Consider the following 16,701-nt stretch of genomic DNA (forward strand, 5'->3'; position numbering starts at 1 on the left):
GAGTAGCTAGGATTACAGTGTGAGTCACTGAGCCCAGCTACTGTATGGTTTTTTTTTTTTTTTTGCCAGTCCTGGGACTTCAACTCAGGACCTGAGCACAGTCCTTGGGCTTTCTCAAGGCTAGAGTGCTACCACTTCAGCCACAGCGCCACTTCTAGCTTTTTTTCTATGTATGTGGTACCAAGGAATTGAACCCAGGTCTTGGTGCCTGCTAGACAAGCACTCTACTACTAGGCCACACTCCCAGCCCCTAATGTTTATGTTTTTTTTAAACTAAAATTAGTTGACTTTTAGGAAAATAACAATTGAAGTACTGGTACCTATAATCCTAGCTACTTCGTAGTAGGCTAAAATCCTTTTCTTTTCTTTTCCCTTTTTTTTTTTTTTTTTTTTTTTGTTGCCAGTTATGGGTCCTGAATTCTGGATCTGGGTGCTGTCACCTGAGCTCTTTAGCTCAAGGCTATCACTCTACCACTTGAGCCACAGTACCACTTTCAGTTTTCTGGTGGTTAATTGGAGATAAAAGTCTTAAGGATTTTTGTGCCCTAGCTGGCCTTGAACGGTGATCCTCAGATCTCAGCCTCCTAAGTAGCTAGGATTGCAGGTGTGAGCCACCAGTGCTTGGCAAGGCTAAGATTCTCATCTCCAGTTGACCACTAAAACACTGAACTTGAAGCTGTGGCTCAAGTGGTAGAACTCTACTCTTGAGTGACAAGCTACTGGAGAGCACACAGGCCTTAAGTTGCAGCCCTAGTACCAGCGCAAGAAATAAAAGAAAAAGAAAATAGCAATGTTCAGAAGGCCTTTGGTTTAATCTCAGTCCAACACCACCACCACTCATACACAAAAGAACAACAGAGTTATTAGAGAACTATTTAGTGCCGAACTCAAATGGTAAAAATGGATTCTGCTGGGCACAGTGGTTCACACCTATATTCCTAGCTACTCAGGAGGCTGAGATCTGAGGATCAAGGTTCAAAGCCAGCCCGGTCACAAAAGGACCTGAGACTCTTTTTTTTTTTTTTTTGCCAGTCGTGGGCTTGAGCTCAGGGCCTGAGCACTGTCCTTGGACTTTCTCAAGGTTAGAACTCTACCACTTGAGCCTCAGCACCATTTCTGGCTTTTTTCTATGTATATGGTACCAAAGAATTGAACCCGGGTCTTCGTGCATGCTAGGCAAGCACTCTACCACTAGGCTAAACTCCTGGCCCCAAGGGCCTGAGACTCTTATTTGCAATTAACCTCTAGAAAACAGGAAGTGGGGCTTGGCTCAAGGGTAGGGCAGTAGCCTTGAGTTGATGAGCTCAGGGACAGCACCCAGGCCAAGTTCAAGCCCCATGACCCCCCCCCCAAAAAAAAAGGCAAAAAGGATTCTTTCCATTCTTTTAATGCTGTGTACCCAGTGTTATGAATGTCACTGAAGAGCTCCTTACCTTGTACTATGCACTGTGTAAACAAGCATTTAGCCTTCTTTTGCTTAGGAGTAAAATCCAAGTTCCATATGGAGTTCAAAGTCTTATAGTTTGGCCCCATGGATCTGTGGGCCTTAATATCTTGGGTCATAAAAGTTCTGAAAATCTCTTCATTTTTCACTAGGGAGATTAATCAGCTTTTTATAATTGTAACAAAAATCATCTGAGGAAAACAATTTAAAGGAGGAAAGATTTATTTTAGCTCACATTTCAGAGGTTTCAATCTGTGCTTGGCTGGCTCCATTGTTTTTAGACCCATGGCAAAACATACGGGTCTAAAAAGCACATTGTGGAAGGAAATCTGCTCATTTCATGGCAGCAGAAAAAGAGCCAAAAGAGGCAAAGAAAGGTCTGAGGACAACTTCCTTCCTTCCTTCCTTCCTTCCTTCCTTCCTTCCTTCCTTCCTTCCTTCCTTCCTTCCTTTTTCTTTCTTCCTTTCTTAGTCCTGAGGCGTGAGCTCAGGACCTGAGCACTGGCTTTTTCTGTGTATGCAGTACTGAGGAATCAAACCCCTGTCTTTGTGCTTGTTGAGCAGGCACTCTACCAGTAGACCAAACTCCCAGCCCCTCCCTCCCCTTTCTTTTTGGTTGTGGGGCTTGAACTCTGGGCCTGGGAGCTGTTCCTGAGCTCTTCAGCTCAAGGCTACCACTCTACCATTTGAGCCATAGCACCACTAACAGTTTTCTGGTGGTTAATTGGAGATAAGACTCTCATGAGCTTTCCTGCCTGAGTTGGCTTCAAACTGGGATACTCAAATCCTAGTTTCCTGGGATTACAGGATTAAATAACTAGAGGCCAAGTTTATTCTTTTTGTTCTCCTACCTTTAGGTTCAAAAGAAAAAGAAAAATTATGAATTTTTCATAGCATTAATCTATGAACAAAATCTATGTTCTCTTGACTGTCTATTCATGTCCAAGCTTTTAACACATGAATTTTGGGGGGATATACTTCATGTCTGAACCACAATAGGGAGACAGGATCAAAGACAGTAGATAAATTGGGCACTAGTGGCTCACGTCTGTAATCCTAGCTACTAAAGGCTGAGATGAGGATCGTAGTTCAAAGCCAGCAAGGCAGGAAAATCTGTGAGACTCTTTTTTTTCGGGGGGTGGGGGTGAGTCATGGGGATTTAATTCTGGGCTTGGGCCCTATCCCTGAGTTCTTGAGCCACAGCATCACTTCTGGTTTTCTGGTGGTTAATTGGATATGTGTTTCAGAGACTTTGCTGCCTGGGCTGGCTTTGAAGTATGATGTTCAGATCTCAGCTGGGGTTACAGGTATAAACCAGTGGTGCCCAGATAGACTCTTACATATTTAATAAACTACTCAGAAAAAGCTGGAAATGGTGCTGTGGATAAAGTGGTAGAGTGCTAACCTTTTTTTTTTTGGCCAGTCCTGGGCTTGAACTCAGGGCCTGAGCACTGTCCTTGGGCTTTCCTCAAGGCTAGAGCTCTACCACTTGAACCACAGCACCACTTCCAACTTTTTTCCATGTATGTGGTACCAAGGAATTGTGAGGGTCTTCGTGCATGCTAGGCAAGCACTCTACCACTAGGCCAAACTCTCAGCCCCCTCCCCCCTTTTTTTGTCCAGTCCTGGGCTTGAACTCAAGGCCTGGGTGCTGTCCTTGAACAACTTCATGTTCAAGGCTAGCTGAGTTTCACTCAGCTGCCTTGTTCTTGGCTGGCATTCTGCCATTTGAACCATGTTTCTAGTCTGGCATTTTGCTGGTTAATTTGAGATGGAGTCTTGCCAATTTTTCTGGCCAATCTGTCTTTGACTCATGATCCTCCAGATTTCAGCTTCCTGGATAGCTGGGATTATAGGTGTGAGCCACCAGTGCTCATTTTTTTTTTTTGGAGACATTTTTATATCTCCAAATGTTTCTCAAAGTTCTAATCTTCTTAGTTTATATTTACTCATATGTCTGAATATAGTATAATGCCAAGTCTTTCCATTTATTTATTTTTTTTGTTAGTGCTAGGGCTTGAAGTCAGGGACTGAGTGTTCTGTGCTTTCTCAAGGCTAGAGCTCTACCACTTGAGCTATAGCACCATTTCCAGCTTTTTTTTTTTTTTTTCCCCTATATATCTGGTACTGAGGAATCCAACCCGCATCTTAGTGCATGCTAGGCAAGCACTCCAGCACTAGGCCAAACTCCTAGCCCAGTTCCTTTTACTTTTGCTGAATTATTTCCTTTGTTTCTCTGTGAAGTGACATAGAATGTTATTGGCTGGGAGGAACAGACTGGACTAGGATCTCCTAGGTTTGAATTTTGGCTGTGTTACTTTGTGCTCTTGAGCAACTTATTTACCTCTCTTTATCTCCTGATCTGTAGTGTGGATATGGTAATAGCACCTTGTCTCATAGAGTAGCTTTGAGGAGAAAAAATATGTAATTAAAGTAGTGCTCCATATTATCATGAGACTTAAGTATGTACCATTAATATTCATGATCATGGGCCTGCATTTTGGCCTAGTGGTAGAGTGCTTGCCTAGCATGCACAAAGACTCGGGTTCAATTCCTCTGTACCACATACATAGAAAAAAGCCAGAAGTGGTGCTGTGGCTCAAGTGGTAGAGTTCTAGCCTTGAGGAAGCCCAAGGACAGTGCTCAGGCCCCGAGCTCAAGGCCCAGGACTGGCAAAAAAAAAAAAATCATGATCATACTTTTCCTGTACCATCATTAAGACAGCCTAATACTTTCAGTAGTTGGACCTGCATTTATTTATCAGTGAGCTGAATGCTTGTCTGATATGTGGGCTGTCCTACTATATTAGACTGAGACAGTCCATGGGCCAGCACCCTGCTGCTGTGTGCACAGCTTGACAGATGTTGAACCAGCCTACTTAATCCCACCCATTTCAACTATCAGATGCTTTGGAGCACATGGTTTTCAGTGTTGTTCTTCTGGTATGCTAGGAATGGAATGCCAAGGCTGGTGTCTGAGAAGATAGAAGGAAATGCCTCCTAGACCTGTCTAGTAGTTGCTTAACTAGGTAGGGCATGATCTCCTCTTAGATACATCCTGTAGAGACCATTGTGGTAATTTTGCTTTGTTATCCAAACAGACTTAATCCATCTGTTCATAGTACTTAGCCCTCAGAGTTTCCAGTTCCATTGGTGATTTGTTCATATTTGCAAAAGAGGAGGGTGTGTGATCTTGTCATGAAGCAGATCTGGGTTGTGATGTGAACCATGTCATTTCTGCTTCTGTGTCATGTCTGCTATCTGCTGTTAGACCTCAACTTCCTTATTTATAAAACAAGACTAATAAGTGCAAAAAGTGGATAAAGCATTTAGCAAGGTACCTAGCCTAAGAGGGATTTCAGTAGACGTTTTCAGACCGTTGGGGTAGTTATTTTCACTCATTAGGAGTGATGGAGAAGAGGGACAGGAACAATTTCTAAGTGCCTTTTGCATGACTGGCTTTTTTCTAGACACTTGACCTATACTGCTTGCATTTGTTTATCCTTTGGTTTCTGTGTAGGTGTGGTAGTTCTTTCCCCATTTTCCAAATGAGGAAACAAACCAAGTCATTTGCTTAAGGTTTCATAAGATATAATAGATCCAGTAAAACATCCAGCTCTCTATTTTCTTAAAAAAAGAAAACAACAACAACAAAAACCCAACCCACCAAAAAAAAAACTCAAAAAAGAAATAATCCTAAGGCTTTTCTTCCCAAGCACTTAGACTCTTATTTATTTATTTGCCAATCCTACGACTTGAACTCAGGGCCTGAGCACTGTCCTTGGGCTTTCTCCAGGCTAGCACTCTTACCACTTGAGTCGCAGCACCATTTCCAGCTTTTTTCTATGTACATGGTACTAAGGAATTGAACCCCGGTCTTTGTGCATACACAAAGCAGGCAAGCACTCTACCACTAAGCCAAACTCCCAGCCCGTACTTGGACTTGTTTATTGTACCAACAGATGCCAGTGGCTCACACCTGAAACCCTAGCTACTGAAGAGGCTGAGATCTGAGGATTGCAGTTCAAAGCCTGGGCATGAAAGTCCATGAGACTTTTATCTCCAATTAACTACTAGAAAAGTGGAAGTGGTGCTATAGTTCAAAGCGTTAGAGTGATAGCCTTGAGCTCAGAGCTTAGGGACAGCTCCCAGGCACAGACAGAGTTCAAGGCCTACAACCGAAAACAAAGAAGTGCCAACCAGAACAGATGGACAAGAATCTTCTCAGAATTCAGAGAAATGCTTGCTAAGGACTGTTGTAATTGAACTGGGTTTCATGAAGGAGAAGGGATGAGTTGAACTTGGTTGGGCTTGAGCAGAAGGAGCAATCTCTCTTTTTTTTTTTTTGCCAGTCCTGGGCTTGAGCTCAGGGCCTGAGCACTGTCCTTGGACTTTCTCAAGGCTAGAGCTCTACCGCTTGAGCCTCAGCACCACTTCTGGCTTTTTTCTATGTATGTGGTACTGAGGAATCAAACCCTGGTCTTCATGCATGCTAGGCAAGCACTCAACCACTAGGCCAAACTCCCGGCCAGAAGGAGCAATTTCTATATGGACCAGAGTCTGACATGAGTGGGAAACCTCAGACTGGGCTGTCTGGCTGGTGGATGGACGAGAGAGTAAAGCCAATATACAAAGGGCCTCCCATGCCAGTTGAGCCAGTTTAGACATTTACTTATGGGCCGTGATGTAACACTGAAATTTTTAGAGTAGAGAGGGATTAAGTCCAAGTTTAATGTGGCCAAGTCTAGAGACTCCACTAGAAGAGAGTAGGAGGATTTCTTTCTTGGGGAGAAGTGGGAAGAACTTTGAGGCAATGACCTGGAAGACTGGTGCTGTGAGCATGAAGAGACGCTTGGCTGACTCTCTTTGGTGGCCCAAGGAAAGGGGTGAGTGGAAGTCTTCTGCAAGGATAATGGTTCTTATGGCAACTGGGAGAGCTCAGGGATAGGGCCCAGAAGTAGGGTCATAGTTACCTGGGATCCATCTATGTACAGAACATCTTGTAGAAATGCCCAGAAGACAGTGGAGTGCTATTCTCAGGCAGAGCTGGACAGCTCTATTTACAATGGATGGCTGGTAGTTTCTTTATAGAGGAGGAGGAACAAGGCCTAGATCTGGGTGTTTGGAAATAAGCTAATAGTAAGAAATTGTTTACCTATAAACATAAGGCCCTGAGTTGATTTCTAGCACTGCAAAAAACAAAAATTATAACAGAAAAAAAAATCCCCAAACCTTAGACCTGCCTGGTACTGGTTGCTGAGGCTGAGATCCGACGATCAAGGTTCAAAACCAGTCTGGGCAGGAAAGTCTGAGGACTCTTATCTCCAATTAACTACCAGAAAACCAGAAGTGGAACTATGGCTTAACATGGTAGTATGCTAGTTTTGAGTAAATGTGTACAGGGACAGTGCCCAGACCTTGAGTTTAAGCTCCATAACTGACAAAAAACAAAAACAAAAAAAACAACCAACAACCAAAAAAAAACAAAAAAACTTTAGACCGACACTGTCCAGTTCGTTGCCAGTAGTTGCCACATGTGGCTGTTTAAAATTCAATTTAGGTTAAAAAAAAGTTTCCTGTTTCCTGTTTGTTATAGAAAATGCATTTTAGATATTCAGGTGTGGCTAGGGGCCACTGTATTCTTGCGTGCAATTATAGAATATTCAGTTTTCAAAAAAATTCATACTTGTCAGGCACTAGTAGTTCATGCCTGTAATCCTAGCTACTTAAGAGACTGAGATCAGGGCCGGGAGTTTGGCCAAGTGGTTAAAGTGCTTGCCTAGCATGCATGAAGACCTGAGTTCGATTCCTCAGTACCACATACATAGAAAAAAAGCCGGAAGTGGTGCTGAGGCTCAAGGGGTAGAGCTCTAGCCTTGAGAAAACCCAAGGACAGTGCTCAGGCCCTGAGCTCAAGCCCAGGACTGGTAAAAAAAAAAAAAAAAAAAAAGAGACTGAGATCTGAGGATGGCAGTTTCAAGCCAGCCCAGATCTAAGGATTGCAGTTAGAAGCCAGTACAGACAGCAAAATCGATACTTGTCAGGTACTAGTAGTTCATGCCTGTAATCCCAGCTACTGAGGAGGCTGAGATCTGAGGACTGCTATTCAAAGGTAGCCCGGGCATGAAAGTCTGTGAGATTTTTATTTCCAATTAACCACCAAAAAAACAGAACTGTGGCTCAAAGTGGTAGAGCACAAGCCTTGAGCTGAAGAGCTTGGGGACAGTGCCTAGGCCTAGAATTCACACACACACACACACACACACACACAAATTCTATACTTGCCCTGAGCTTGACATATAAAGTGCTATCCTTGAAAAGAATGGACCTGGAATTTTAAAAAGGATGAATTTATTATGAGATATTATTGGCAAAGTTCTACGGAAAGTGTTTTCCAATACTATATTTATAGAGATAATGAATCCACCATAATTATTTTATTTATTTATTTTTTTGCCAGTCCTGGGCTTGAGCTCAGGGCTTGAGCACTGTCCTTGGACTTTCTCAAGGCTAGAGCTCTACCACTTGAGCCTCAGCACCACTTCTGGCTTTTTGCTATGTATGTGGTGTACCGAGGAATCGAACCCGGGTCTTCATGCATGCTAGGCAAGCACTTTAACCACTAGGCCAAACTCCCGGCCCCTCCACCATAATTATTTACTGGGTCTAGAATCAGTTCCTATAAGAAACCTAAAACAAAGAAAAACTAAAAAAAAAATGAATTTCTACAGCACTGGTCTAGATCTTGAGGACTACTTACAAAAAACTAAGGGGCCCAGAACAGGAAATGAACAAGAGATGGAGATACAATGAAACAAAGAAATAATGCTACCTCTCAGACATTTTGCAAAAGAAATGAGATGTGTTTTTATTGTTGTTTTGTTTTTGTTCTGGTACTGGGGCTTGAATTATGGGGCATTTTCATTTTGGTTTGGTGCTTTCCTTGTGTGAAAAAGCTCAGATCACATATTTATGGTAAGTCTGGCTTCAAAATACTGAACTTGAGACTTTGCTTCCTGTCTTTGTTTTGCAGTACTGTGCTTTAGCAGGCCTAGTTTGGCTTCTAAGTGCTTTTTGGCGATGGAGTGAGGGATAGCCTTGAGGTAATCGTAGAAGAAAGCAATCATGGGCGGAAGGTACCATTATTTTTTTGTTCACTTAAAGCAGAGGCTTGGAAAGTTTAGGTAGACTTGCTCAAGGTCACGTAGCCAGTAAGAGTTAGGGCCAGAAATCTAAAATCTAACTCTGACTCCAAAGCTGATGCCTACACAAAACAAGATATTGTAGCTAACTTTTTTTTTATTGTAATTAATAAAAGGGTTACATGATATTTGCCAGATAGAAGGTGCATTAATTCACATACATTGATACCCTTTCACATGTCTTGGTACCCATTTCCCCCCCCCCACAGCCCCCACCCATCTTGATTTTCCCCCCTTCCCTATCAAATTTCAAATATCCAAATACAAATAAATTCAATATATCAGATAACAAAGTGAGATACTATACCAATATGAGATAATGTAGCTAACTTTAAAAATATATACAAGCAAAAAGAAAAGTAAATCCTTCCACTGAGAATTGACTGTGGCTAGCATCTTGCTTTGCTTTGCTTTCCTTTCCATTGCTTCCCTTACTCCTGCCCTCCCTCCCCCCCTTTTCTTTCTTTCTTTCTTTCTCTCTTTCCTTCCTTCCTTCCTTCCTTCCTTCCTTCCTTCTCTCCCTCCCTTCCTTCCTTCCTTCCTTCCTTCCTTCCTTCCTTCCTTCCTTCCTTCCTTCTTTCTTTCTTTCTTTCTTTTTTGTTAACATTTTAGTCTATACCTTCCTAGACTTTATAGTCACCTGTCTTTGCCTGCCTCTTTGCCTGCCCCTCCCTTCCTTCCCCCCTCCTTTCCCTTCCTTTCCCTTCTCTTCCCTTCCCTTCCCTTCCCTTCCTTTCATACTGAGGTTTGAATTCTGGGCCTGTGGCCTGCTAGGTTAGCACATACCACTTGAGCCATACTTCTAGCCTTGCTTTTTGGGGGATTCAATCATGGAGCTTGAGCTAGTCATAGGCTAGCGCTCTATGACTTGAGCCATAGCTCTACTTCCTGTTTTCTGTTGGTTAATTGGAAATGAGAATTTCACAGACTTTCCTGCCTGGGTTGGCTTTGAACCTCCATCCTCAGATCTTCCTACTCTTCCTGAGTAGCTAGGATTACAGATATGAGCTACCAGCTCGTAGCATGACAACCTTGATCTTTTTATAACAAACTACTTTTGAGGGAACCAAGTAAGATTCCATCACTAAAATTAATTCTTTCCATCATAATTCCTTCCCCATAGGTCCCGTCTCAGAGATTCTGTTACCGCTCCATATTTGCCGCACAGGACTATGCTTCTCCTGAACCTTTGGGGACAAACCACATCCAAACTGTAGCAATAAGAATGTGTCCCTATAAGCACCGGTGAACTTTATAAATGTGGGGCATTTGAGCATAGACTTGTATGCTACTCCTTTCCAGTGCATATACCTGGATCAGCCCATTCATGCTCAGGCTACCATCTTCAATGACTTCTTGGTCATTTGAATTCCAAACAGCTCAGAATGCTTAGAAGAATTTTAAATTTGGCCCAATTTGTCAGTAAGACTTGCTTTTACTAAAGAAGACTATTTATAAACTTCATTTATCCAAGTGTTACTATATACAAGTTGTACTGTGCCTCAGATTCTAGGAGGATTGTTATAACACATCATGTAAGTAATGCGTTATGGGTCTAAATCGCCAGATTCAGAATTGCAAAATACATTTGACTTAAACGGCTAAGGTGTTGTGGGTCATACTATATTAGATTGCTTTTTACCCCCAAGCTGAGAGGGAACCTCAAGTCAATACTGTCTAGTCAACAGGCATGTGAGAGAGATCTTAATTTTTAAAGATATGCAGTGCAAAGCAGCCAAGTTGTAAAACAGTTCATTTCTGCCCTTTGTATATGCAGATCAAGCTGCGGTTACTAGTAGGAAGGTTCTTACTGGGAGATGGCTACGCTTATACACTGGAGAGGTATCACAGAGGATGTAGCCATAAATCACCACTGACAAATTACCTGAATGTGGGAAGAAATTTAAGGACATTTGTTCAATATTCTTTTATTTGACTTATTGGTATATGCCTTGTCTTGTGGCAAGCCAGGGACCACAGAGAATAAGAAACCAAAAAAGCCATTCGAGCTGGGCGTGGTGGCTCACGTCTGTAATCCCAGCTACTCAGGAGGCCGAGATCTGAGGATCATGGTTCAAAGCCAGCCTGGGCACTAAAGTCCATGAGACTCTTATCTCCAATTAACCACCAGAAAACTGGAAGTGGTGCTGTGGCCCAGGCGGTAGGGAGGTTGCCTTGAGCTGAAGAGTTTAGGGACAGCGCCCAGGCCCAGAGTTCAAGCCCCACAACTAGCAAAACAAACAAAAACACCCCCAAATCAATTCCTGCTCCTAAGAGGCTTAATTGTCTAGCTAAAGAGAGGTTAAAAATAGTTGAAGAGGCCTGGGAGTTTGGCCTAGTGGTAGAGTGCTTGTCTGTCATGCACAAAGACCTGGGTTCAATTCCTCAGTACCACATACATAGAAAAAAGCCGGAAGTGGTGCTGTGGCTCAAGTGGTAGAGCTCTAGCCATGAGAAAACACAAGGACAGTGCTCAGACCCTGAGTTCAAGCCCCAGGACTGGGCAAAAAAAAAAAAATTTCACAGACTTTCCTGCCCAGGCTGGCTTTGAACCATGATCCTCAGATCTCAGCCTCCTGAGTAGCTAGGATTACAGGTGTGAACTGCTGGTGTGCAGCTAAACAACCTACTTTTTAGATGGGAAAAAAAAGGAGGTGAGTTATCAGATCTCATGAGAAGACAATGATAGAGGAGGGCTTTGTTTAAATTGCCAGGTACTTTGATCCAGGGAACACATTGCAAACTAGCTATGTGCTAGAGTCCTGTCCGTCATCTCAAGGAAATAGCATGGAGAACATCATTTTCTGCCTCATATGGCTTACATTTTATTGGGAATGGCATTTAATAATACATACGTACATACATACAATTTATTATAAATGTAAGATTTGATACCAAATGATACTATGAAGAAAAAATATTAAGGCAAAGCTGCAGTACCTAAACTGTGTTCTGAGCCAGCTGGAACTCTGCACTGATACTCATAGAGGCACCGTGGGAAACTAAAATTTCTCAGGACAAATCCAGATCTGCTGAATACGAGCCAGACTTCTAGCTCCGAGTAGTTCTCAGGTCAGTAGGTCAACAGTAAATGGTGCAGCCTTTTGATGAGATCATCATAGACCTGGGGTTTTGGTGGTTGTGATGGAAAACAATCTTACCCAAGATGCTTAGGACTTTAAGTATTTCAGATGTATGGATTAAAAAAAAAAAGGCAAGCACAGTAGCCACGCCTGTAATCTTAGCCACAGCGGAGGCTGCAGGCACTAAAGAACCTGAGACTCTTATCTCCAATTATCAAGGAGAAACAGGAAGTGGGGCTGAGACTCAAAGAGTGGGGCAGTAGACTTGAGTTGAAGAGCTCAGAGACAACACCCAGGCCCAGAGTTCAAGCCACATTGACCCCTCCCCCCTCACACGCACACATACCAAAAAAAAAGAGAGAGAAAATTTGGGGCCAGTAGTGTGGCCTAGTGGTAGAGTGCTTGCCTTGCATACACACGAAGCCCCAGGTTTGATTCCTTGGTACCACATACACAGAAAAAAGCTGGAAGTGGTGGTATGGCTCAAGTGATAGAGCTCTAGCCTTGAGAAAAATCCAAGAACAGTGTGCAGGCCCTGAGGTCAAGCCTCAGGACTGCCTTCCCCCCATCCCCCCCAAAAAAGATTTCAGAATATTTCCATATATGAAATATTTCTGGAACCAGGGCTCAAATCTAAGCAGGGCATAGTTTATGTTTAATATACTTTGCCTGCAGATAATGTTGTACATTTCTTTTGATAATTTGTGCATGGTACCATTTTCTGATGTCGAATTTTCCTCTGTGTCACTGAAAACATTTTGGATTTTGGAGCATTTTGGACTAGGGATGTTCAACTTCGTCCATACATAAACAACATGGAACATTGTGTGTGTGGTGTCTAACCAGATTCTGAGATGGGAGAAGGCAATACTGCAAGCACACATCAGTGATAATTGTGGTTAAGAAGAGATGGAAATATTTTCCACTTAGGTTTATTTTTTCAAATGGCTGCTAAGTTGTCGGGAAGATGAATCTGTGTGTATGCATTTGGCTCTGTTAAATAGAATTGTTATTCCTTTTGGCCTAGAAGTATGTTGACAGAATTTCTGAGGCTGTAGGGAACTATGAACTGAGAAAGTTGAGGGGCCTCTGGAGTCAGGGGATGAAGTGATGTGGTTGTGGGTCATCTCACTGAGTATCAGAGAGCGCTTCTAACATTTAAGTAAAGCCTTTGATGAAAGGAAGACTTGAGTAGGTATGGGGATCAGGAGGAAGCACATTCTAGATAAAGGGATCAGCATGGACAGAGTTGGCAGTGAGTCTGACGCTCCTGGAACAGCAAAAAAAAAAAAAAAAAAAGAATGGCAGTACTAAATTCTACATGACTTAAAAAAAAAACTGTATTCAGGCTTGACATGATGGTGCATACGGTAAGTCCTGCTAAGCAGGAGGGAGAGATGGGAAGGTCCCTGGAGCCAGGAATTCACACTTGGATCATATAGCTAAGCTCAAACCCTTAAAATAGTTACATACTTTAAAGTTTATTCTTTTTTGCTGTGGGGCTTGAACTCAGGGCCTGGGCACTGTCCCTGAGCTCTTCAGCTCAAGGCTACTGCTCTACCCTTTAAGCCACAGGTCCACTTCCATTTTCTAGTTAATTGGAAGTAAGAGACTCACAGACTTTAGTGCCAAGACTGGCCATGAACTGAGATCCTCAGATCTCAGCCTCCTGAGTAGCTAGGATTACAGGTGTGAGCCACTGTGCCTGGCTTCAAGTTTGTTTGATCTATAAAACTCTATGGTTTTTACTTGTTTGTAGCCCAGGCTAGCCTGGAGTGTATTATGTGGCCCAGGATTGTCTTGAAATTTGGGGTCATCCTGCCTCGATCTCCTTAGTCCTGGGATTACAGCCATGAACCATTGGTGCCCAGTCCATACTGCTATATTTTAATATACTTAAAATATATTTCATGCGATATGGAAATTATGATGCTCAAATCTCAGGGTTCATATATAAAACTTCATTAGTTTTATTGCTTTTATACTATAGCAGCAGAGTAGAACAGATGTGACAGATATTAAATGGCTTGAAAATCCTAAGTCGTCTACCTTCTGGCCCTTTATAGAAAAATACTGTTGATCCCTGCTTACTGATAGAGAGGAGTTAACCCTAAAGCTCAGTAAGGAAGAGGAATGTCAATTTCTAATGTGACTTGAATGTACTTCAAGTATGTCATCACAGAGCTAGTGGCCAGTGGCTGGATGACTAAGTGACATGGAATGGGGAAGGTGGCAGGATCTATACCAGGAAACACCTTGGTGACCATAAGAAGTTTGGGTTAATCTACTAGGAAGTCTTTGAAAGGTTTAGTGCAAGACCATTCTCAGTGGTCCTGCCTACAATCCTAGCTACTTGAGAGATGGGAAGGTGGAGACTGGCATGTGTTTCACAAGAGGCAACAACTTAAATCCTAGACTCCCCCCCAAGAAAAAAATAACTAAGCAGAAAAGGTCAGAAGGCTTAGCTCAACTAGTAGAATGCCTGCCTCGAAAGCTCAAGGCTCTGAGTTCAAACTTCAGTACCATTCACACACAGAGAATTTTAAAGTGATATGGTCAGATTTATCTTTTCCAGAAAACCCCTTCAGGTCATAGTGCAGAAATTAGATTAGAACCCGTGGAGTGAGATAAGAGGCTGAAAGACTAGTTGAGGCTGTTGTAGTCATTTTAAAGGAGATGCTGGTAACCTCTACAAGCAGTTATACTGATATATTGATTCGAGAGGCATTTGAGAGTCAAAATTGAAAGGCTGCCATGTCTTACTCCATTAGAGTACTATAATAAAATGCCATAGATTGGGTGGCTCACAAACAAAAACATTTGTTTCTCATAGTCCTGGAGCTTAGCGATTCCAAGCTTAAGGTAGTATACTGTCTGGTGAAGGAAGGACTGTTTTCCTGGTTTGCCAAAGTTTATAATCGTAAAACCAAAGGGGTACTCTCTTCTCCTCAGCCCTTTATGAGGGTACTAATGCCATTGACGTCGCCCCCCCTTACCATCTAACCACCTCTCCAAGGCCCCATCTCCTAGTAGCATCTCCTTAGGATTTGAAGTTCTGCCTTATAAATGGGGTAGGACATAAATATTTAATCCATAACCTTTGGTGATTGATTGGAGTCATGGGAGTATAGCTATTTTCATGTTTCAAATGCTTGAATTTTCTTCTTTCAAAAGTTCATTTTGCCTGGGTGCTGGTGGCTCCCACCTATAATTTTAGCTACTTAGGTGGCTGAGATCTGAGGATCAAGGTTCAAAACTAGCCCAGGAAGGAAATTCTAGGAGATGTTTATCTAGAATAAACTACTGAAAGTGACTCAAGTGTTGAGTGCTTGTCTTGAGCAGAAAGAAGCTCAGGGACAGCACCCAGGTCCACAGTTCAAGCCCCAGGACCAGAAATAAAAAAAAAAAAAGTTCTTTTTGGTTCACATGATACCTGTTTGAGAAACCTACATTTAGCAGTAGTCTTCAAAGCAAAATTCTCCATCAATGTTTCATGCCTCCAGTGTTCCTTCTCAACTTGTATCCTGATGGCACATCCCTCTCTGGCTTTTTCATGTTTTCTCTGTTCACGAGAAATTTGGCTTTTAAGGAGCCGAGAAACTCTTGGCAGATTAATTTTCCTTTTATGGTTTATCTTGATTGAACAAATCTCTCCAAATATTTATTTGTTGATGATCCTTGGACTTTTTGGCTTTCAGGGTAGTTAGCAACGACAAGGCTCCTTGTTCCCAGAGCGCTGGGTCACTTTCCAGTTGTGAGCACTGACCTTTGCCTTTCTGAAGTTTCACTTACAGAAGATGATAATAAGATAACTATCTTCTGTTTTATAGAATGTGTTGTGTATTAAGTTGCTAAATTCCATATCAGTTTGAGCTTTACAGTGAAACCATGTGGGAGATAGAGCAAGTCAAATTACTGACATTCAGGGAGGTTAGAGGGTTTGTTGAAAGCCAAATGTCAGTAAATAATAAAGCAAGTGATAACACAGATTTCTAAATTTTGAATTCTTAGTTTTTCTTTCTCCCACCCACTGCCTTTACAAATTTTTTTTTTTTGGTTCATTGTGGGGCTTGAACTCAAGGCCTGGATTTTGTACCTGTGCATTTTCACTCAAAGCTACTCCTCTACTACTTTGAGCCATAGTGCCACTTCTGGTTTTCTATTGGTTAATTGGAAATTAAAGTCTCAGACTTGTCTGGGTGGCTCACGCCTGTAATCCTAGCTACTCAGTAGTCTGAGACCTGAGGATCAAGGTTTGAAGCCAGCCCGGGCACAAAAGGACCTGAGACTCATCTCCAATTAACCTCTAAAACACTGGGAAATAGGACTTGGCTCAAGGGTAGAGTGCTGGCCTGGAACCTAAGAGCTCAGTGACAATGCCCAGGCTCTGGGGTAGGGCAGTAGCCTTGAGCTGAAGAGTTCAAGCCCATGACCCACAAAAAAACAAACAACAACAACAACAACAAAATCAGACTTTTCCTGCCTGGTCTGGCTTCAAACCATGCTCCTCAGATTACAGCTTCCTGAGTAGTTAGAATTATAGGCATGAGCTACCAGTGCCCAGCTGAAGTCTTAATTTTTCTATTTTACACTCTATCTCCATAAAAGGAGATGGGCTAGCTAGATATTTATGTCTGGAGTGATAAAAACATGCAGGTAAGATAGTCTTCCCCTTAGTGTTTGTGCTGTGGGATTTCACCCAGATACTAGCAGGAGCCTTGTGGTGCTTCTAAGCAATGTATGGACTGCCACCCTTCCCCAGGCTACCATTTAAGAAGCTGTGTTCTGTGCATGAAAACCTGTTTAGTATGTCTCAATTCCTTCTCCTTCTCTCTAGGTGGTGGCTCTAACTTTGACAGTGAAAGGCCAAATGGAAAAAGCCTACTTATGAACCAAAGTTCTGGGAGTCAGGATCAACCAGAAAATTTGCTCCCAAGGTAATTTAATGCTACAACTCTCTCTCTCTCTCTCTC

General features: G+C 42.5%; 1 protein-coding gene across 3 annotated transcripts in view; it reads left to right on the forward strand.

The window, feature by feature from the left end:
* Inpp5b (inositol polyphosphate-5-phosphatase B) overlaps positions 1-16,701 on the forward strand; it is a 64,096-nt gene that overhangs the window by 18,586 nt on the left and 28,809 nt on the right. For all 3 annotated transcript variants that reach the window (XM_090335185.1, XM_090335184.1, XM_090335182.1), the window contains one exon: positions 16,566-16,665. In XM_090335185.1, the coding sequence (XP_090191311.1) occupies positions 16,566-16,665 (100 nt within the window). The remainder of the gene's footprint in view (positions 1-16,565; positions 16,666-16,701) is intronic.

The sequence above is a fragment of the Megascapheus bottae genome, chromosome 6, assembly GCF_031878675.1.
Source record: "Megascapheus bottae isolate mThoBot1 chromosome 6, mThoBot2.hap1, whole genome shotgun sequence".
Taxonomy (NCBI): domain Eukaryota; kingdom Metazoa; phylum Chordata; class Mammalia; order Rodentia; family Geomyidae; genus Megascapheus; species Megascapheus bottae.